General features: G+C 37.0%; 1 protein-coding gene across 2 annotated transcripts in view; it reads right to left on the bottom strand.

Moving 5' to 3' along the window:
- SLC26A7 (solute carrier family 26 member 7) overlaps window positions 1-22,444 on the bottom strand; it is a 66,200-nt gene extending 43,756 nt beyond the window's left edge. The window contains exons 1-4 of one of the 2 annotated variants that reach the window (XM_033512336.1): window positions 22,274-22,444; window positions 21,791-22,088; window positions 8,619-8,729; window positions 4,778-4,950 (exon numbers count right to left, since the gene is read on the bottom strand). In XM_033512336.1, coding sequence (XP_033368227.1) covers window positions 4,778-4,950; window positions 8,619-8,729; window positions 21,791-21,980 — 474 coding nt within the window. In that variant the 5' untranslated portion in view covers window positions 21,981-22,088; window positions 22,274-22,444. Of the gene's footprint in view, window positions 1-4,777; window positions 4,951-8,618; window positions 8,730-21,790 lie in introns of both variants that reach the window. The other variant, XM_015649174.3, reaches the window with a different exon arrangement.
- Between the last annotated feature and the right edge of the window lie 393 nt (window positions 22,445-22,837).

Genomic DNA, 22,837 nt, shown 5'->3' with positions numbered 1-22,837 from the left:
AATGAAATCAACACCTTTCAGAGAAAAGAAAAAAACAATATAAGAGAAAGTGAGGGAAATCAGCCTTGAGTTAATGCATAGTAAAGGAGAAAAGATCATGGAAACAAGGTATACAAGGAAGTGATTAGACAGAAGTGGTGGAAGGTGTGATTTCTAAACAAAAAAATAGAAAAGAAATAAATTTCAAATTGGAAGAAAACAATACAAAGGGAACCTTTTCTTGCAGTTGTCTTTACTGCTCCATAATTTTACTCTGACTAGTAGAAGAGAATGGGAATTTAGCCAGGAGAAGAAAAATGAGCAATTGCAAAAAGCAAAGCCCTCTATGTTCATTAATTCAGAACCTTTGGTTCTTGTCCACTTTCAATACTTTCTTCCCATGACAACATGCTCAGTTTATTATTATCATTATTATTATTATTAAAATTCCATTCAACATATAGTCTATTTAACTTCATGAGCAGTAAAAATTTTTATCACTTAACAGGTCTTTGGAAATCACTAATGTCAAACTTCCAGTCCAGAGAAATTGAAAGACTTATATCATGTTACCTGCTGCACGGATTCAGCTTTGGAGAATGAATTTTAAACCCCTCAAAACTCCACTGTACTGAAGGGGTTTTACACTCTTATAGCAGACAAAGTGTGGTGCCCTTTCTGATCATTTGCTGCATGGGCTGGGTAGATGAGGCCAGATATGGGGAACATCTCTTGAAGGGAAACAGTGCAGACTGTGAGCCTCTCATTTTGTACATTTTATCAGTTCTCTAAATTCAAGACTGCAAAAGTGAAGACATCTATGAACCCTCTGGAGACAGCAGTCAGACACAGTTCAACTTGGCTGAGTTGCCAATTTAAAACTCTCCATGGCCTGTTTCAATAGACATCTAACTGGTAGACCAGTAGCTTCTGGTCTTCTGAGCTGCAGCTCTTATGTTTATATGTCTTATATTCTGGGTGTCTTGAGAGTGTCTGGAAGCTTCTGACAATGTGCAGAGTGAACTTTCCCCATTCCAGGACCTGCAAAAGTATTTTCTATGGTCTTTCTGTACTAATACATACTGTGTTCTACCATAATTGTGGGAACCAGAACTCCCACACAACCCACTTGTTTTGAAAATACTACTATTTCAAAATACTAATGCTATTACTACTACAAAGTACTACAACTACTGTAGTTTCCAAAATACAGAATATGAGCCTACAATAAGGTATTTCCACTGTAAAAGAAAAATGAACATTTTTCGTGATTATCAGTGTATAATAGACTCATGTTTTTACCTCATGCAGAGCTATGTGTTGTTACACTAGTGCATTACACTAGTGCACCATCATTTTTCCTACAGAGTAATAGAGATTTGGACAAGAATATTAGCTTTAGAAAACACCCTTCTTATTCAAATGTGCTCCTTTGTTATTAAGCAAATTGATAATAGACTGTGTAAATTTGTTCTCCTGAAAACCAGGAACATTTTTATTTCCAACACTGTATATTAGCAACTAATAACATGTTAGTTTTTAAAATACAGTGGATGAAAAACTTATTAATAAAAATGTTACAAGACTGGAATGCAATAAGCAGCTATTTCTCCTTTACAGATTAGCCCAACTGAAGTCTATAACACTGAGGTCTCAAGAGAATTAAGTTTTTTTTCCTAGGATATTTTTTTTCCTCAGTTTGATCTGCAAGGAGCTTTCATCTATTTATTTAGAAAATCTTAATCTTGAATTTCAGTTTAGTATGCTGAGATTATTTTAGAGACACATATATTTATGCAAGCATTCTTGCACATATATTAATATGGGAAAAAAATATCCTACCCAAAAGCTCTCTTGAGGAATTTTTAATGTTATAAAGGCAGCATCCAATTTTAATTACAAAATTACTCCAGAGGTGTTTGCTATGTTCCATCATTTTCTCTCCCCATCAAAACCTCTGAGGTATTTAATATCAGGGAAGAATTTTATTAACTTGAATTGTTGTCCATGCCCTGTTTATCTTTATAGAGTAGCAGCTACACAAACATAAAAAAAAATCTTTATTATGCCTTCCATTCTGCTTTTAAAAACGAAATAATGAATGCATTATATTAAACAGTTTTGGCAATTACAGTTTTTATTTTATGTTTGCTTATTTTCTATTTCAATATTATTTTATCTCCATCAGAATGCCTCTTAAGATAACTGAATATCTTTCCTCTTATGAACACTTCTTCAAACATTCAATTTCAGAAGTAGTTTAGGACTCTGAAATTTATTACTCTGAGAAAAACTTAAGCAGCTAAGCCCCAAATTTCAATTGTGTTAATCTCTACCTATCGTTGTCTTATGATCAGGAAACAGTTCTAATTTATTTCATGTCTAGATATCACGAAATTCACAAAGCCTGCCTCACACACAAATGCACAGTTGGGGTCTTCACTAAACACAAACTAGACAACAGCAGCTCATCTCAAAAACATCTCCCCACCCCACCTTCCCTCCATTACTCACTATTTTGTATGTTTACCTTTTATTTTAACTATTTTAATAAATATTTTAACTTTTATTTTAATTGTTTGCTGATTAGAGTACTTAGCCAGGCTACTGGAAAAATAACATCAAATTGTTTTTTAGGCCAAGGGTATCTAGCTCTTTACCTACTCTTCCCAAGAAGAAAACAGCTGTTTTGGTAAGGACTTCTCATCCTTCATCTGGAGGCTATGGATCCAAGGTATGGATTAGTCACAGCATCTCTTGTTTTTGTGCAATTAGTGGCTGATTAGAGAACTGCATTTTGAGTGGTTTTGAGAAAAAATAAAGTCTTATAATAGATAACATAACTCAGATCTGCTCACTTCCCAGAACATTACCAACCCAAATACCAACTATACAGAAGATACAACTTTTTTTGTATTTCAGGACATCTTCAATGAAAAGCTGTTGCCTCAAAATGCATCACACAATTCTTCTTGTCCCAGAACATACGTTAACTACAGGCTGGTAGTTAATTTCTAATCAAATCTGATAAATAGAAGAAGGTGACTGACTTAGCTCTCCATGAAGAGCAAGTTGTGCCCTGTCACCTTATCAGGTGATAAGCAGGTTTGCAGCAACTATTAGTCAGGAGACTGGAATCATGATGAGAAACATAGATTCCCACACTTAACAGCACCTGGGAAGATGGCAAAGTTTATTCTCAGCCTGGATCTGGACTTTCACGTGTGCATCACAGCTTCAAGGCACTTCTTTAGGAAATAAGTATTTCACTCTGGTCTCTAACCATTAAACTCACATAAAGGACTAATGGCAGCATGACAAGCACCAGCTGTGTTAGTATGATTCCAATGGAAGTGACATTATTGACCTGGGAGAGGAGCCCATGCACGTGGTACCTTTCCCTGCCAGACCTGCTCTGAAGATGCAGAGAGGATTTACCACCTTTTCTCATTCCAGTCAGGATTAAACAGGAACATAGGCTGAGATAAATTAGCTGATGCAGTTGAAGGTATATGAAAAAGCAGAACTTTTCAGGATGAAAGAGTAAGAGGTCTAGAGGACTCATACATCTAATGGGATTCTGCAGCCACCAAGGAAAATAATTTCTGCATTGGATTTCAAAGTTACATCAAATGAATGCAGGCACCAGCCTCCCATGTGAGCCATTTTGGCCTCTCTGGGGACAATGTAGGACATTTCCAAGCTGTGAGCACAGGACTCCTGCATGAAGGGCTGCATTCATGCTCTGCTGTTGCAAGAACCCTGCATAAGATGCAGTGCTGTGCTGCACACGCTGGTGCATTGGGACAGCACATGCAGGCACAGCCCCGTGCAATCTGCATCAGCTCTGCTTTCTGTGCTGTCTGTACGCTGTCCCTCATGCTCCTACCCCAAACCATAATCCAATAAAAGAATTATAAAAATGCAACAGAAATAACAATGCTTCTTGATATGTCCTACTGACTAACATAAGTACATGCCCTGGTTCCTGCCAAGCACGTAAGCTGCTGAAGATCCCATTCTGGGCTCCTTTGCTCATCCTCTGCACAGGAGAGGGATCCAAAGCACCAAGTGGAGGTGTCTAGGTCTTTTTAAGGAGCCCAGGTACCTAGGAGGTGTTGCAATGTCACATGCTGGAGCACTACTTCTATTTTAATATTTACAAGGAAAGAGGGAAGCCTTCATTGAAGACCTAAGCAACTGGCAATGGATAAAGAAACTTGGCCCTTTTAGCCAGAATAAAAAAAAAGAAAAAAAAAAAAAAAAAAAGAAAAAGAAGAATAAATTTAAAAGCCCTCTGATCATTTAAATAAACTTTAGAGAATCATTTGAAGACATCTGTTTTACTATTCCACTTTAATGATGGGTGTGTGAACTCTAAAGAGAATTTAAAGTTTTCCCTACTGTTTTTAATTATTGGATATTGTATAGTATTGCTTTTCAAGCCAAGGGCAACAGAAAGCCACAGGAATATGTCAGTGCTTACCAGGAGCTGATTCATGTTTGTTTCTGAAGGAGAAGAAAAGGGGACACCAACTGCAAGTGAATATTATAGTAGAGCTGACTGAATGTGGTTTTGCTTTATATAGTAAAACACTGGGAGCATGTATACAGATAATTACTACATCTCAACAAAAGAGTAGCAAATTCTTAAAGCACATTAATTTAATCATTTATGACCATTGAAGCAGATGTTTTCATTAGTTTTTCTCAGAGAAGTATAAAAAGTATTACAAATGTTGTAGCTGTCACAAAGGCAGTACATCAGCAGCACACAGAAAATGTGATCACCACCAACCTGAATGATTCCTCCTAGAAATGAAACTGCTGCTGCAACTCCAATCCTCTGCATTTCAAATTCTGACAAACCCAAAATTCCTGAATTGTTGTTTGCAGTGAAATTAGTTCTGGCTGAAGGAACAAGACGCTCAACTGCATTGGCAGATATTAAGGAAGTCAGAGCAAAAGTTCCTGCAAAAAAAGCCACACATTAATCACTAATAATTGTATATCTGTCTGTACTCATCACTCATGGTCTTTTTTCAAAATGGCCATTATGAGTAAAAGTGCCATTTTGTATATACCTGTCATCATAAGAACCATTTTTAAGGTAATTTTTCCATGTAACACACATTTCTTCCCATAAAATACCATTTATACAAGCAAATTAAATGTAAATCTTTTTTTTAGCACATTTGTTAAGACAGGTTTACAAAAGAGATTCAAATACAATAATTTGCAATGATTTCAAGTTATCAGAAATGCTTTTAATGTGATGAAGCAGCTATTTGTCTGAGAATCCCAAGTGTTCACCATTCAAACTTCTAGGGCAATTAATTCTCATTATATATATAGTACCTAGCCCATTAAATAGCACCTAGCTCTCTAATAAATGGAGGCAAATTATGAGAAAAACATTTATTTGCTGAGAGAGGTAAAGCACATTTAATGACACATAAATGAGGATGACAATTCAACATGAAAAGACACAAACATGCAGAGCTATTAGAGCATAAGAGTATCTTGCCATGTCAGACCAGTGGCCCATCTTGCCCAGTACTCTGCCTCCAGCTGTGACAGTCAGAGGTGTTACCTGGGGAAAGCACACAATCCTGGCCACTTTCTGTGGGCCATTGCCCTTATTGCCAGCATCCATAGCTGTTGTGCTAGAGTGGCCCTTTCTGATTTTGTTTGTGGACCAGCATTCACGGATTTGTCAAAGGTTTGTCTGAACCTGCTTGAAATTTCTCCTTCCACAATGTCTTCTGAGAGCAGGTTGCAGAAGTTCAGCATCTGGTGGACTGTTTTCTTTAATCTATACCTTAAAGGTCTTTTAAAGCAATTTCTCCCTGAACTCGTTGTTTTTCTACTGCTGCAGGACCTGGTGAACACAGTCCTGCCCTCACCTTGCCCTTCACAAAGTAAAGCTCACAGCATGAATTGCTCTGGAACCCACCAGGGATACCACCACCCTGAAAAATGACCATGAGGTCCAGCCTTTTTCTTCATATCTTTCAACCTGCTAATAATTAATAAAAGGACTTTTCTTCTATCACAAGGACAACTTAGTTTCTTTGGTAACCTTTGGTGTGGAACCTTATCAGTAGCTGTTTGACTGTTCTGATATCTTACATTCAAAGTATTTCCCTTCTCCACGCACTTGTTGACATTCATACAGTAGTCTAGAAGGTAATGAGGTAGGATTTTCCTTTACAGAAGCCACATTAACTCCTCTCCAATAGGGTCTGATTATACATATCCTTTTTTGCCCCATCCCTGGAAGTTTCAAGGCCAGGCTGGATGTGACTCTGAGCAACCTGACCTAGTGGAAGGTGTCCCTGACCATGGCAGAGGGGTTATAACTAGAAAATATTTAAGGTTCCTTCCAAACCTGGCCATTCTATGGTTGTAAGATGTTTGCATAAAATTAAATTTGAAAACAGTTTACATGAAATTCTATCTTAAATCAAAGACTTGTGCTATTTATGGCAGATGAAGATGTCTCTGAGGATGGCTAAAAATCAATTATGTTAACAAAAGTCAAGAAAAAGTTTGCTTGTGCATGTTTGTTGCTCAGGTGAGAAATCTTTTGAAGTAGATCAGCTATTTCAAAGAAGAGACATTTCAAGTGAATAAAAGTTAACAGAGCAGAGCCGTTGATGGATTTTTCATTTCATACAAATATGACTGCCTTCTCTAACAAAGGACACTTTTACAGCCTGTGTACTTATGGAGAGCGTCAGAGATCTTACAGAAAATTCTGGTAAGTGAGGAGATTGTCTCCAGTGTGCATAAGGAATGTGGAGTATTTGAGACAAGCAGTATAACTCCTACACACTCAGCTACACACCATGATGCCTTAACTGAGACTGGGGCACCAAGTGTACGACACCTTCCTTCTGAAAAGACCAACAGTATATGTCACTCAAATTTATTAATTAAAAAAAATTCCTCGTGCGCAAGAAAATGCTTTTGTTGCCTTTTTTTTGATTGAGATTAAATTTTGAAATAGAATTATGAATGGAAAAATTTCCACACCAAGGACCATGCATAAAACTGCAGACATGAAGCTGTGGAGCTCAGCAAGTCATTCTCTGAACAGGATTCTCTCCCAGTGATAAAACATCAGACTTAACAGCTTGTACTCACCTATTTTGTCATCTGTTTTCATTACTAGAATCTATGTCAGCCAGATGCTTACTTATCTACTTTCCTACATATGATGGATTCTTGTCTTCTTAATAATCTTACACCAATAAACTTCTGACAATACATTTCTAATTTTTTTTAGTTTTTAAAGAGCTTTTTAATATAGGCCAAAGTTTTAATCTATCTGTATTCAACAGTAAAATTTATTTTCCATACTCTAAATTTCCACCTTTTTCTGGAATGCTTGCCTTTTAACATGAGTTGAGTACAGTCCCTTACTCATTACAACATTTGGACACTAACATATCCACAGATTCTTTTTGGACATCAAAAGGCTCAAATACTTTCTGTACATCTAGGGGGGAAAAAACCTTTCAGCTTTTATTTTTCTCTAAGGCAATTTATAGCTGTTCAGAATTTTATTTTTTTATAAAGTAACTGAATATTTTTGATCAAAAAGGGTGCTCAAAAGGTGTTGCTAACTTCTCAGTAGAACATTACATACACTTGTGCAATCAGACTCCGCAGAGTTCATTTTGAATGCGGTTACCCAGAACCACCTTTTCTCCTTGCAGGATATTTTCTCCTCTTCAAGGAAGAGATACTTCCTTCCTGTTTGAATCTGACAGCCACAGGGGCTGCTTCCCTTACCCTTTCCTTCCCTTTACCCAGCCATGCTGTGCATTGCTACTGGGCCTATCTCATCCTTCTTGCAAATTTCAGGGGCCATCACTGCCCACTTCTATGCAGCAAAGAATTTGTGGTTCAGTCTAATGAGTATTATTCCCAGCTGCCCTCTATAATTTGATATCTTTGGGCTCAGAAACAGATCATTCATCAACCTACTGGGAGAACAAAGCCATTCAATTCTTCAGCTGCTGTGGCTCTGCTGAGGATAAACAACTACGGGTAAACTCATAACTACCAGCAGAGTAGCCAGGCAGCACTTTTCACTGCCTACCCAACTACCCTGTGAGAGGACGAGAGTCCTCATTGGGAGAGTCTCTAGCTTTAATGCAATATCAGGTAATGTGCTCAGAAGGACGTTTTTGTTTTTCTTTTCCTGAGAAATGCAGGATTTGTGTTTCAGACAGGTGACAGGTAATGTGTGTTTTCTATGGTTTAAGAGTCAGTCGAAGCTTTTTCATTTCCATTTACATACATCTTATTGGCAGAGACCTTTGTTAAACTCTTAGCCTGAAGCAGATTTCTAAAGCAGATTTAAAATGCAAAAGCTCTTACTAAATTACATTTACAAAGGAAGTGTCAATGCAATATTAAATTATAATGGCAGGAGTAACTCCAATATTTTTTTAATGAGGCTCTTTAAAGTACTTAAACTGACAAAAAATAGTTGTAAAGAGAAGCACAAAAACATCTTATTTCTATTTAATCATAGATAATTTTCCTTCCATTAACCTTTAAACAAGAATAAATTTCAGTATCCAGTTCCTTATTTTTGAAAATGACTTTAGCAAACAGACACTTACCTGTTGCAACATGACGTCCCATTCCAAATATGGCATAAATAATGACAGGGAAGAAAGATCCATATAAACCAAAAACTGGATGAACTGAAGACAGAACAGCAAAGGCCAGCCCTATAGAAAGTTAAAGAGAATTACTTCACAGTATGAAGAAAAAACTGTACTGTTTGCTTTGTTATTTTTTATTTTTATGAGGAAATGTCTACAATTTTATTAAGAGCAGGGAAAAACTTGCCTTCCTTTATTAAAACATAGAGTGTGAGTGAACTACTGTACAATAAGGATCAGAAATTTTCATTTCATCATCAAAATCCACATATCCTACCATGTTTCCAAGTTGTCTCCATCAGTGGTTCCAAGACTCTTTCAATCACCAGGCCTCACAGGAAGAGGCAGCATTGTTTCACCCCCACCCTACAAACACGGGTTTGAGACTTCCAGGTCTCCAGGCAGTGGGATGGTCATTTCTTACAAATGTTTCAAAACTTGTAATTTTGGTTTGGATGGAGCCCCTTCAGTCTGCTTTCTTCTAATTTCTTAAACAAAAAAATATTCCAGATTCATCCTCTTTTAGGTGCCTGGAGTTTTTAAACCTTTAGATATTAACATTTCTTTCACCATGTAAAGCTGACTGTTTTTGAACCAGAAAGTATTTGACTTTCACGTTGAGATGGAGAATGAACGGAATTGGTTCAGGTTTAACTTTATAGACTTACTAATTACCTTTACTGCTTAGCCATAAAGGATAGCATCCACCCTTTTCTTAGACAGTCTTGGAGAGGAACTCAACTTTCAACAGAGACAGTCCTGCAAAGCAGGAGATTTGGTTGCTTTTCAGCTTGAGATAGCTAAGATTGCAGGTCAGACTGCACTGGCTTCTTGCAAGTCATCAGCAGGAGACTCCCAGATCAGCAGGCTCTGCACCCCTTTCACAGCCCTTACTACTGGAAATGAGAGCAGGAGAACTTGCCTTGCACAGTTGCTCCATAAATTTTGGTGAATACCTCATCATGCAGTCTGGAAGAAGGGACTGGCCTGTGTAACACACAGGATGCTTTTCTGAAGTCCATCTTCAACCTGAGTGTATTCACAAGCCTAGGACAGACCTGTGTGCGCTGGGAGAGTGGCCAGGTGTGCTCTGTGACAGAGGAGATTCAGATCTGTGGAATGGAGCTGCCTTCTGTGTACATGAGAAATCCCCAAAGAAAACTAAATCTGTAGGATTAATTGTTCTCACCAAGCTTTCCTAACTGCTCCAGAAAGCAGTTCTTTACAAGCAGTTCTTTCTTTACCTGAAAGGGTGGTGTTATGGGGCTGAATGGAGAGGGCCAAAGAGTGTCTTTCTTTATGGGCTTTCAGAGGCTATTCTGAACATTTTTATTCAAAATCATTTGAGTCTGTAACAAAGTGCACCTTGTGGGGGGAGGCAAAAGAATGCAAAAAAAATCAGATGTGTCAAGTTCTCAATGAAGCAGTTCAGCCATTCTTAGAAAAACCTCACAGTGAAGATTTTGCTGAGGTGAATCCTACACGGATTGATTTCATCCATATTGTGCTCAGCAAAGTAGCACTATCAAGTATGACTTGGAGAAGAGATATTTTAAAATGTGTTTAGTTTTAAACTTCTTTTAAACAGAAATGGACATGGATGTTATTGAGCCTTGTAATTAATGCATCCACTGATAATCACTTCTACATGTTTCTCTTAGCACAGCTATTTTTTTATCATAAACTAGAAGAAAGCCCTTTGAAATTGTAGTGCAACGTCCACGTTCACATGATCAATAGAGGTAAAAGAAGATTCTGACCCAAGAGAAACACAGAAGGGTGTGCCTGAGAAGAATAAAAACAGCACAGGAGAGAACTGCATGACCCTATCCAGACAAAATAGAGCATGGAGTGGGTGGGGGGAAATGGAGAATAGGAGAAAGAAATGTTTAAAGCTTGTTTAACACTGTAAAGCTCTTCCATTATAACCATTCTATGAAGAAAATGAAAAGGAAACAAAAAATTTGGAATTAATTCACTAGTTGAAAACTACTCACATACATTCTAGCCTTGCAATAAAGCATTATGCTAGGCTAATTTATTTTACTCTCCAAAAAGTAAAGTATTCAGAAAAATCAGTATAACTTCAGTCTCATTTTAATTATAACAATTGAAATGAAGTGATCTGTCTGTGTTGACAAGCATAAGGGAAATACTCAAGCTTCAGTACAGAATGCTGAGCCAGGTAGGTACTTTAGAAGGTTTTTGGGAAGAGCTTGTTAATCCTGGTTATAGTTATAAATCCAGATGATCTGCTGCTGATAAATATCACTTGTTTACAGACAGATAATCTGAATTTAAATTTGGCCCTTGTTATTCTCCATTTCATGCCTAGACCTCTCACATTATTTTGTATTAAGTTTCTAGAAGCAGTGTGTCACCTTTTTCATGGTATGGTCATGGCAATCAAGACAGAACTAAAATTACCAATCTTTGACTTGATTCCTGGCTCTGTTTGTTAGGTTTTTACTCCTATTATTGAAGCATGTCACTTACTGAAGTGTGTTAAGAACAGAGAGGCACCAAAAAACAGAATCAGCAAAGACTTGGTTTTCTGATTAGGCATAAAATGTTCTAAAGGTTCAAATACTTTTCAAGATGTAATCAGTAGTACATTTAAGCTTATTTAATTAATTCATTTAATTTTCATTAATTTTTGAATTAAACTTCACTGCAATGCATTCTGTTTGCTCAAGAACATTCCTGTCAAAAGACAGGAAACATTTTCTTTTTTTTTTCATTCCAAAGAGTAATACTTAAAAGAAATAGATCATAAAGTAAGGATCTCACATAATCTTCACTGGTAATATGGAGAAGCCCCCATGGCAGTGACATTAAGGTTTTCATATAGGAAAATAAATTCCATGAAAAGAAATGCAAACAAATATTGAACAGTAAGTTTGGATACAGTACATTAATATTGTTTGGTTTAACTCCCTCCTTATCATAAGATAACATTGTGGGACACACTTTCACTGAAAACCATGACCTGTGACTAGCACCAGGTGCTTAACAATCCTCTGGCACACCACACTGAAAAGCAAGAGATGTTCAACACTGTTGCTCAGTGTCAAATGCAAGGAACTGCAAAATAACAAGCTTGATATGAAGAGAAACAAGGTCATCTCCTACCACAGGAGAAAGGTCTCAGTTTAAGTTCTGCTAATCAGATTAGTGCCAAAAACTACAGCAATGAAAATATATTTTCCACAGGAAGAGCTATCAATCACCAGAGTATAGTCAACTAGTTAACAGTTTTCTGCATCTGATAATATGCTCATGAAAAATACATCTGAGGAAAACTGTACCATGTCTTTTGGAAATACTAGGTGGAAAGCAGAAATTAAATTAAGAAGCAGGAAAATGATTAAGCCTATAATTAATTTGAGGAGTATCAATATTAATATCATTCAGTATTTACTGTAAAAAGCTATATATTTTAAAAGTTTTTCTAGATAGAAAACTAGATAGATAGAGTGCATATTCAAATTATTTTCTGTAATTGTAACCTTTTAAGTGGGACCATAAGACAGTCAGACCCCAGGTTTATGGAAACCTAAATGACACTTATTCCTCTTATCCCACTCAAAAATGCTATCTGCTGTTGTGGGTGCTCTCTGATGCTTCAGAAAAATACAATTTCTCCAGTTGTTCACAAAGTTCTACGATATAGTAAGAAAGGTAATTTCTGAGGATGCCCTAAAATGTAGATTTGATACACATTTGATCAGTCTCCTATAAATGCTTCTTGGAGAACTAACAAATCAGACAACCAATGACTCATATCCCAAGCTTTAATTTCTAACTCCAGGATAGCTAACTTCTACTGAAGAAAAAAACAAGAAATTTTTTTCCACCACAGGAAAAAAAATTATGTTTCATAGCAGTTTTCCTACACAAACCTTCAGTTCTGGGGGGTTCTTTGACAATGGCTTCGTAAAAGCTCATAACAAAAAACAAACCTTTGGAAATAATATCATTAACCTCCAAAAACTGCGAAGTTCAGTATCAGTTCACTCAATGGACATTTACCTCTTGCAAGGCCTCTGTTACTCAACAGCCCCATTTGCCATTTGGGGCTACGCAAATGGATCGTACCTTCCGTCTTATTTATTTAACCAAGAGCTTAAAATCATTCCTTGGTTCTTCAGTCATTCAAAGCCTGAGGGAAATGAAGGATGTAAAGACAAAATGGAAGGACAGATTCTTAAAAATGAGCCATAAATCTTTCAGAGACCACACAATGTGGATTTGGCGGCCCCCCTCTTTTATGAAGGATCCTTCAGTGAAGTTTCTTCCCTTGCAGCTGTCTCCTTCAGCCTGCTGAGAGTTAAGCACCTCAGCTGTGTTAGCCATAGTACCTGAATTCGCAGTATTTGACAGACTCTGAAATGCAGCTCTCCCAATGTACCATCTGACAACCACATCAAAGGGAGATTTGAGAAAACACTGTTCTGTTCTGCCACTTTACAGATCTCCAGATACTGGCATTTGTATCTTATTGTTCAAAAGGGAAATATGCAAACATTGTGGAACAAGAAACAAATGGACGGCACGACCCACTTATGATTTCACTATTCAAGACTACCTGACCCTTCTGTATGTAATAGAGTTTAGATACGTACAAAACAGAACATTAAGAATTTATACTGTTTTCTTATAATAGAGCTCCTCAAAAAAGGCTGTCAGTCTTCACAGACAATCTGAGATGAAATGTTAAGACCTCTTTAGGCTGAATTTGACGCAATATCTAAACACCACAAAGATTTTATGTTGTTTCACAGTGAGTTCTATGAGCTATTGTCCACTAGTCAGCCATAATACCTGAAGAATTCAGCCATCTCCAGAATCAAAGAAGCATTTTGAAAGTGGATTATAGGTAAATTTCTCTGTATTTCAATAAGAATAAACAGAGAATGAAGCCATAAGAAACTTCTGGCAAGCAGGTAACTATGAAGTAATCTTTTGAGAAACAAAAACCTATTATAAGTGATTGCAGGCCCTAATCCAGATGAGCTGGACTTGCTGAAATCCATGAAAAGGGCATTCATTTTGGCAAATTGATGGCCAAGGATCTGAACACTAATGGTTTTCTGATCTGGAAGATTATATGTGGTGTCATTTCTTCCTTCAAATATCAACGTTTCCTGGGTTTCTCAGCCTCTGTCCATGGTGCTCTGGCACCCCAAGGCACAGGGATCTGTGCAGCTCATCTGGTCATACAATGTGTGTACACCAGAGTGCACCTGGGCAGGAGGCCCCAAGGGAGTCAGAGGTCATCCAGAAGCTGAATTCACATTTCTAACAGTTTGTTAGATAGGTCTGTATTAGCACATTTGTAACTTGGAAGAATTTTTATAGACATTAGAAATAAAATATTGGATGCACAGCAGCCTAAGTGCTCTGCTCCTCCACTGGAAAGTTGTAAAGTGTGAAACATTGTCCCACATTTACTCACTAGCATGTTAAATTTCATATTCAGCTTACATCATTATTCTTTGCATGGGAGAGCTATAACAGAGTTCAACTGAACACCCTCTTCCACAAATCACGAACTACGTGGATCCTCCAATGCATTCTGTAGGAGGTTTTTCTGGCTCTGCTTCCTAATGTGCCTATTTGATTTCATCTATGCGTGTTATTTGTAAGCCAGATGTATATTTACAAGGCAGCTTTACCCCTTAATAAAATTATTAGCTCCAGTTAGTCAGCTCAGAGTATATTTATGTCTACGTTTATGATCCGAGCCTGAAATAAACCCCCGGCAACTATCACCCTTGAGAAGACACAGCTGGGGTTCCTCCATGAAAAGCTAAGAAAAAAAAATTATAGAAGTTTTTGGCATCATGCCTTTCAAAACACTGGGCACCAGTTCTGGAATGCAGGAAGGCAGTATAGTTAATTTTTTTTAATGTCAAGGTCTCCAGCCAGTGTTAAGGAATTAGTTGTTCAGCAATAAATCCAGCTCCAGATTAAATTAACTTTAATTAAAACATACAAACCACACCAAGACTCAGTGAGTTATTATTGGGCTTGAAGAATAAAAAAGAAAAGAAGTTGGCAGAAATAACAATACTGATTTCATCAGATGCCATCTACATATTTAACTTTCAGAGAAAATATGTCTCAAGGGCCCTCCACCCTCCAAAAAAACAGCCTACCAAAATCCTCTTGAGCCAAAGCAGTTCTTGTTCATGATAGGTCATAGGAAAGGCAGCAAATGTACAATATTATGTATAAATTCTACGTGAAGCATATCCCTGTACTAGCTGCCTACAAAAAAAATATTTTTTTAAAACTACAAACACTGACATCATTGCAATCTGTTAAGTTTGAAAGTCCAAATCTTCTACCCTCATGCTTCCAATGGGCAGCTATTGAGTACATGCAGTGTAACACAGAAAACTCTTTATTTCAAAAGAAACAGAATAATGTTTATGATTCCACAAACTTTGCAAGAAAAGACTGAATCAGAAATATAGTGGCATTGTTTTAATTTTGAAACTCCCACACATTTGACTTAACTTTTTCTTATATATACAGAAGTCAAAAACTTCACTTCTTTTTTTGAGCTGCAGCTCAAAAGAGAGCATAAAATTGAAAGGGGACGTAAAATTGTGAAGACCCTCTCTTGTGGTCTGTTCCCCCTTAAGACAGGCAAACACAATTGCCTGTAATTTAGCACATCTGATGGAATTATGTGATAAGAAGTTCCATCTTCATATCCCAATATTTAAATGCAATATTTTTAGAACTAATTCCAGTTTTAAATCTAAACATATTCATGTTGCTTTATTTTCACTTTTCCATGTGTTGCAACTGCCTTTTAATTTAAAAACCTTTCCTGATAAGGAAAAAACCTTCTCATGTTTTAATTAACCTGTCTGAGCCATTTAAGTTTTCTCCCAAATATAATCTTTGTTTTTTCTGCTCCTTCTCCTAGCCTTTTCTTCTACTGAGATCACCTTCCGTGAACAGAGGCAACCAAAACAACACACTATATTTGTGATAATGGATCAACAGACTGCACTGCAAGTGGTCATCAATTTCTTTGTGCCTCCTAACTCAGCCCTTTTTTTTTCCAAATAGGCTAATTATTTTCCAACACATCATTAAAACCACATCTAACTGAGAGCAGCAGCAGATTTGTCTTTAGAATCCATACATAAATCTGAAGCAAAACCCACCAGCTGTCCTAGAGCCTTGCTTCAGAATTGCATAGCTGAATCAATCACTCTGATGTCCTTTATTGCTCTACATGCATATGTTTTTTTTATTATTATTATTATTATTATGAAAGTTATTATTATTACTAAATAGGAATACAACTCCATGGCTTGCATCTGGCCCAGTCCCTCATCTGCAATATAGACTTGTAACTGGGGTACAACACTATGCTCACTATCAATCATATAAATAATTCCAAATTTGACAGAATCACCTAGGGTATGTGTTACCAGATACACAATAACACTTACCTAGTTTTTCAGAATCCTGAGATGGCAATTACCCATCTCAGCCTTCAGTTTGAATGTGTTTCATTTTCTCTGTTTGGTATCAGTTATATATCCATGTGCTTGACCATTTCCCACATGGCAAAGTCATCATCCTTCAGGAAACTGAGTCAAAGTTCTAATTTTGCACTGAGGCTTCCATTTAGACCAAATACTTCAGTAGAAAGTAGCATGCCTTTTTTTTGTACCCATTTTTTTACAGGCTGAAAAAGCACTTGTAGGTTTGGGGGTTTTTGGAAGGATTTCAGTCAGCTGCAGTGTTAGACATTCATATCAGTATCAAACTACTGAAACCTGAATTCTTTGCACCATAAACTCTCAATGTAGTATTGTATGAGTAATTTCTCTGTTTCAAGCAAAAACATTTTTGTGTGTCTAATTTCCCCACCCATAAACTTTTCTAGTAGTGGACAGTGTAAAGAGCTCTAAATTGTTAGAATAAAATGTGTAGGGTATAATTATTATCATCACCTATAAAATTACAAAAAAAAATAAAAATTTAAGTCATATATTTGTATAAGCAGGAGTCTGTCTGGTCATTAATAGCCTGAAGATGAGATTTATAATTATCAAAACCTCAAGTGAGATCTTGGAAGAAGCCTTAGAGAAGGGTTGATGTTGTCTGAAGTTAGGTACCTACTTTAGGAATTTACATCCAGAAAGAACAAAACAACTTCAAGTGTTATGCAGAGCACTTAATTTTTACAGCATGTCATGACCAAAATTCTTCAGACACATCTGTGTCCCCTACCTGTATAGAGAACATAAATAAGTTACATACATTAAATTATATATTCAAGCAGACTAACTTGGGTAATAATTCCTCTGGCAATGAACACAGCTGCATGGCAGAGGGTCTGTTTTAGAAACTTTTTAGACAAACTTTTCTTTATTTCTCTTGTGTTCAGGGAAGCTTAGTGATGGGTCATGGTACTAGCTGCATGGCTTCTACATGCCAGCCTGTGTGAGCAGTGTCTGTGCACAATTCTGCCCAGGAAAACAACAAACAGCAAATAAACCCCAAAAAAACAAACAAACAAAAAAAACCAACAAAAAACAAAAAACACAAACCCCACATTCTAAATAGCAAAATACTGAGGTATGACTACCAACAAATATACACTGCAAAATTTAAATCCTGAAGCAAAAAGCTCTTTGAAAAGACAAGACTGAACTAAGAAGGATAACAAAATGGATTAATGGTACATGGGTCAAGAGCTTGGTAATGAATAAATGATTTCAGGAAAAATCACCTATGAAAGGCCTTGAAAGTAAAGACAAATAATTTGCTTGGTGCAATAAAAGTTACCACTGTGAAAATGAGCTAAGCAGCTACTTTCTGAAGAGACATGATGGGACTATAGCACATGTTCAGAAGGCTACAGAAAAAAACATGATGACAGTTTTATGAGATTTAGCTACATGGAAAGACTGCATCATAATGCATCTTAATTTTATCACGTAAGGAAACCAAGAAAAATTCTGACCCAGGCTGATTAAAGAATTCTTCTTATATTAGTATGGGGTGACCATGCCACACAAAAAAATCCACAATTATATTGTGAGAGGTCAATGGATGAAAACAGAAAAGAAAACAGTAAGACCTGCCTTTAACCATGAGCTGTTAAACATGAGCTGTTTATTACTCACAATGCCATGGATATAAAGGTTAAGACACCTAAACTTTGACATCTGCCTCGTCAGTGTCTATACCTGAGCCCATCCTGTTACACTAAGAGTAATCTATTTACTAATCTTATTAACATAATTAATTGATCTTAACAAAGCAGATGGTTAGATTTAGTCAGATGAATCATGCCTGTGGTGGGATTCTGGCCAGCAGTTAAGTACCCAGCCAGCCACTCACTCCTCCTCAAAGGATGTGGGAGAGACTCAGAAAAGCAGAAGTGAGAAAACTTGTCAGTCAAGATAGACAACTTAATAAGTGAATGAAAGGAAAGAAAAAAAAAGTGATGTAGATGCAGTCATTCACCACCTCTCACAGGCATAGAATCACAGAATAAACTGAGTTGGAAGGGATCTATAAAGATCATCGAGTCCAACTCCCAGCCCTGCACAGGACCATCCCCAAGAGTCCCACCACGTGCCTGAGAGCATTGTCCAAACAATTCTTGAACTCTGTCAGGCTGATGCTGTGACCACTTCCCTGGGGAGCTGCTCCAGTGCCCAAACACTCTCCAGGTGAAGAACCTTTCCCTGATATCCAACCCAACTCTGACTCAGTTTGCTCAAGTCGTGTCCCTGGTCACCAGAGAGATCATTACCTCCTCTCCAGCTCCCCTCATGAACATATCGAGGTTTCCCCTCAGTCTCCTCTCCTCCAGGCTGAACAGACCAGGTCACCTCAGCTGCTCTTCATTTAGCCACAAGGCCCTTCATCATCCTTGTTACCCTCCTTTGGATGCTCTCTAATAAATTAATATTCATAAACTCTTATCAACTAAGTCTTCATTGGCCAGTGAAGAGCACAAAAGCAGCTTGCTGAGAACTACTTACCTGCACAGCAGACCCTCTGTTTTATTAGCATGATTTCAATTTGGAAAGGAAAAAGAAGGTTAGGCAATTATGAGACATTTACATGGATCTAGCACTTGAATTTTTTTGCAAGGATGAGGGATACAGAATTAAATGGAAAGAAGACTCTTCATAGAATGACTGTTGATAGGGTATTAATAAGTTTTACAGGGAAAGGGAAGAGAGCAATGAATGCTAATCCAACAAGGAAATTAGAGATTTATTTTGTTAATTTAGAGATATCTTGCTCTGGTCTATCAATTTTTGAGTTTTGAGAAGTTTTTGAGACAAATTATGTAGTGATTACCAAAATATAAAAGCTCAAATTTCTTAATTCCTATTACAATATATAGCAAACTTCAAGATTGCATCATGAAGTTCATTTTAGATTCAAAGATTATTTTTTCAACCTTAGGTATCAAAGTAAAAATAAGGATTCTATGTCATCATTATTAAACTACATTTGGAACTAATATTGAAGAGCTGGAACTGATGAAGCCTGATTTCCTTTACTGGTTTTGACTTGTGGGTGACTGACTTCGGAGTCAGACTGTGCAAGTTCAGCTGGACCTTTGCACCAATTGGTGCATTTGAAAGGGCTTTCTTTTATGTTAGAACTTGTAGGGCCTTTCTCCTACGTGATATTTTCATAGAATTTTTAGAAACATAATTATCTTTGACATTTCTTTCTCCATATTCTGCATAAATAGATAAAGGACTCTAGGGGATATGTACAGAGACAATACAATTATTAATTCAATAGCTAAAGAGCACTGAATTTTGGGTCTCCTGAATTAATATTTATTTCTTCTTTTTAGCAGACAATAAAACAACTATAGGAACATTTTCAGAATAACTGCTTGGTTTCAGGAATGACTCTTTCATCACAAATGCCCAGCAGTGCATCATGATAATCCCATGCCTTTACTTTCCATCTCACTACACCCCTCAGTCTCCTTTTCCCCAGCCCAGTTTTGTTGCTTTCACTACAACACAGTAAGGAGAGTGGTTTTCATCTTTTCTTCCTTACTATACAAAGAGAAACCAGCAATTTTATCTAAAATTTAGATTAGAAGCTGGAACACCAGCACATTACAGCAGATCGGAGCAGTTGCCAACCTGAATAGTCTGAATATGACCAGTGCCAGATGAGTAAGATATCCCACAGAAGGAAAATGTGAAAAACACAGCTCATTTGGAAGGCCTTTCTTAATTATTCTCAAGCTACTGGACTGCTCTCCACCCTGAAGTTTGCAGCTTTCATCACTCAGAAAACTGTTGTGTACAAATACAACTGCACATTTTTCAAAATACTTCCATAACTCAGGTTTATTTCCTTATACTTGAATTTGTTTAAACCTGTTGCTGAGGTTGACACTATGCTCAACAAGCCAATTATCATCAGTTACCTTTTTTCCCTACTATTATTAGAATTTCTGCATTGCATTACAAAATTTCTTGATTTATCTTGTGGGTGGAGGAAAGAAGTCACAATAGGACCCCGCAAAATTTGGGATTTTTTCCTTTGTGCTATATAACAAATGGAACTTCTTTTCATGTATAAGTTTTCCTGTGGAAATATTAGGATAGTTCTGGTAACTAGAATGCTTACAACACTAGGGAAAGCACCACAAACATGATGAAATACTTTGGTCTCTAACTCTCTTCCTATTTCATCCCCTAAAATCTTTCCAAAATCTTGAGAAGCAGCAAGCAGAGAAAGAAAAAACAGATCAGGAGTTTCAAAGTATTTTTTTTTTTTTTAAATAGCATAAAATAAGGATAAAATTGTTTCTAGAGTACTTAAAAATAATCTAGAAAACTCAGACCTGTATTTTCTGTCTTCATTGGGTCTTCTTAAATTTATCTGTTACAGTAAACAACTTCTTGGTACAAGAGTCAAACATGAAAATCCTTCCTAAAACTACCAACACTGCAGAAATGCTATTTAACATAGTGTTTTTGATGAATTTCAACATACTGTTATTTGCAGCAGTTTAATTAATTGTTGTATACACACATCCAGTGAAATTAGATACTTTGCAGACTTACAGTATTAAAGTCCTTAAATCATGCCAATGCAGATGTTCCTAATTACTTTAAAAGCACAAATACTTACAGAAATCAGTTGTTTCCAGTTCCAGCATAATTCAATTAAGGGAGTTTTTATAATTAAACAACGAGAATGATAGTTAAGCATACTTAATATGGAGGACTTAGGAAACAATATATGTCATTCACATGAAGGAAAGAGTTAAAGTCCATCTGAGATAAGAAACTGTGATTTGTCTGAGATAAATATAAGAAATTATCAAAAGAAGGTGACATTATCAAAGACACACCAAAAGACACGCATTTATTTCATTGTAGAAATCACTTTACTAAGCAACATGACTGGAGCTTAAAGTTTCTGCAGGTCATTGTGCAGGGTTTGGGAAGCTATTCCTTTTCCTTCCTTTTATTCTTCTTTTTTCTTTTTTTTTTTTTTTTAATCTGTAAAATGAAATCTAGCTCCACCCCTGCTTTGTATTTCTGCTTGAAAAGAGGTGTGGTAGGTAATGCAATACAGCATTAAATCAGCGTACAAGCTATGAATGCCACAGATCCTCTCCCTGGATAATACCTCTGCCAGGAATATTCTTTATGCACAGAAAATTGTGAATTTTTCCTGTTGTGTTTTGGATTTTTACAGGTAATAGTATCATGCACATGTTTCTTCCAGAATAGCATATCTCATAGTGCAATTATCATTTAGTTATATTTTTTTTCTGTGTGAAATAGAGAAAAAGGTGGTAATTTAACTGATAAATCACTGTATATAACCAAATCCAGGATGAATAGATTCACTGCTCTCTCACCTTCCATATAAAATGTTTGAAAAATTGTCAAAGGTATGGGATAAATAGTAAAGTTCCACAGAAATTAACTACAATGCCACAATGCATTTCTATCCACATTTGCACATTCACTCTATAAATGAGTTAAGACTATATATATTTTTCCTTATATTTTTATTTAGATTCAATCAACATTAGATATGACCAGATAAAATAGTAATCTGAAATGAGTTGACTGTACCTTGAGTCACCTGTTGGATGGCTAGCATCATCCCAGAAACAGTATCAGGAGCCAAATTTTCCTTCCAGTTGTAGGCAGGTACCCATTTCAAGATGGGCAGCCTTCTCATAAACCAGGCTTTGATATCTTCAAAGCGAACAGCCTGGATCTTCCTCCAGACTGTGCTTCTTTTCCTTTTTGCCCCTGACATCGTTCCTACCCCACAAAAGCAGTGTCTCTGTCAGGAGAGTGCACAGTTGAGGAACCACCCTGATCTCTGTCAGTCTCCAGATTTCTTCTGAGATTTTCCAGTTATAAACTACGGAGAAAAAAAAAATAAAAATGAACAGAAGCACTTCAGATTTATGCAGCTGTTCTGTAACTGTACTCAATGAAAACACTTATTAAGTGCTTCAATCGTATAAACATCTACATTAAATGCACGAGCCATCTACAACAAAGATCACATTTTCTGCTGTTTGCAAAAATTTGGTCTAGTCTCACGTTAGTTTGTGATTCTTTGCAGTAACTTCCCGCTTTATATCCCTGTAATGCTTGTGCTTTTGGCCTCATGCCAGTGGCAAAATGAGGTATTACTGGGTGTGTGTGTGATATAGGCTGGGCTATGCTAATCTGAGCAAGAAGTGCCCAGCAGAGCAGGCATCTCCCTGCCAAGCCCGGGAGAGCAGCCTTGTCTCTCCTGGGGGAGCTTTTCTGGCCGCAGGCGGAAGGCATTAAGACCTCAGTAAAGCTCATGCTAGAAGACTTGTCTTACTCCATCAGCATTTTGTTTTCTAAATGCCAGCAAAAAGCTTATTTATGTAGCAAATACAGAACATCCGGTAGCAATAAGTGCTACTGGAAACACACACAGACTTTCTGTAGGCTGAAACCTCAAACACAAGAGTAACAAGCTCAAAGTGCAGTCAGGGACTGCAAGGTATCAGCTTCACATGGGCAATGCCAAAAATTCTTGTGACAATCATTCTTGTTCAAAGCTAGTCCTTTCTGCTCTTGGCTGACCACTCAGCAAAGGCTCTCTCAGCACAGACTGTTCACCAAGTAACA

This window comes from Parus major, chromosome 2 (assembly GCF_001522545.3).
Source record: "Parus major isolate Abel chromosome 2, Parus_major1.1, whole genome shotgun sequence".
NCBI classification, from domain to species: Eukaryota; Metazoa; Chordata; class Aves; order Passeriformes; family Paridae; genus Parus; species Parus major.
Note: the sequence above shows the minus strand (reverse complement) of the source record. Positions and strands in the feature narration are given on the sequence as shown.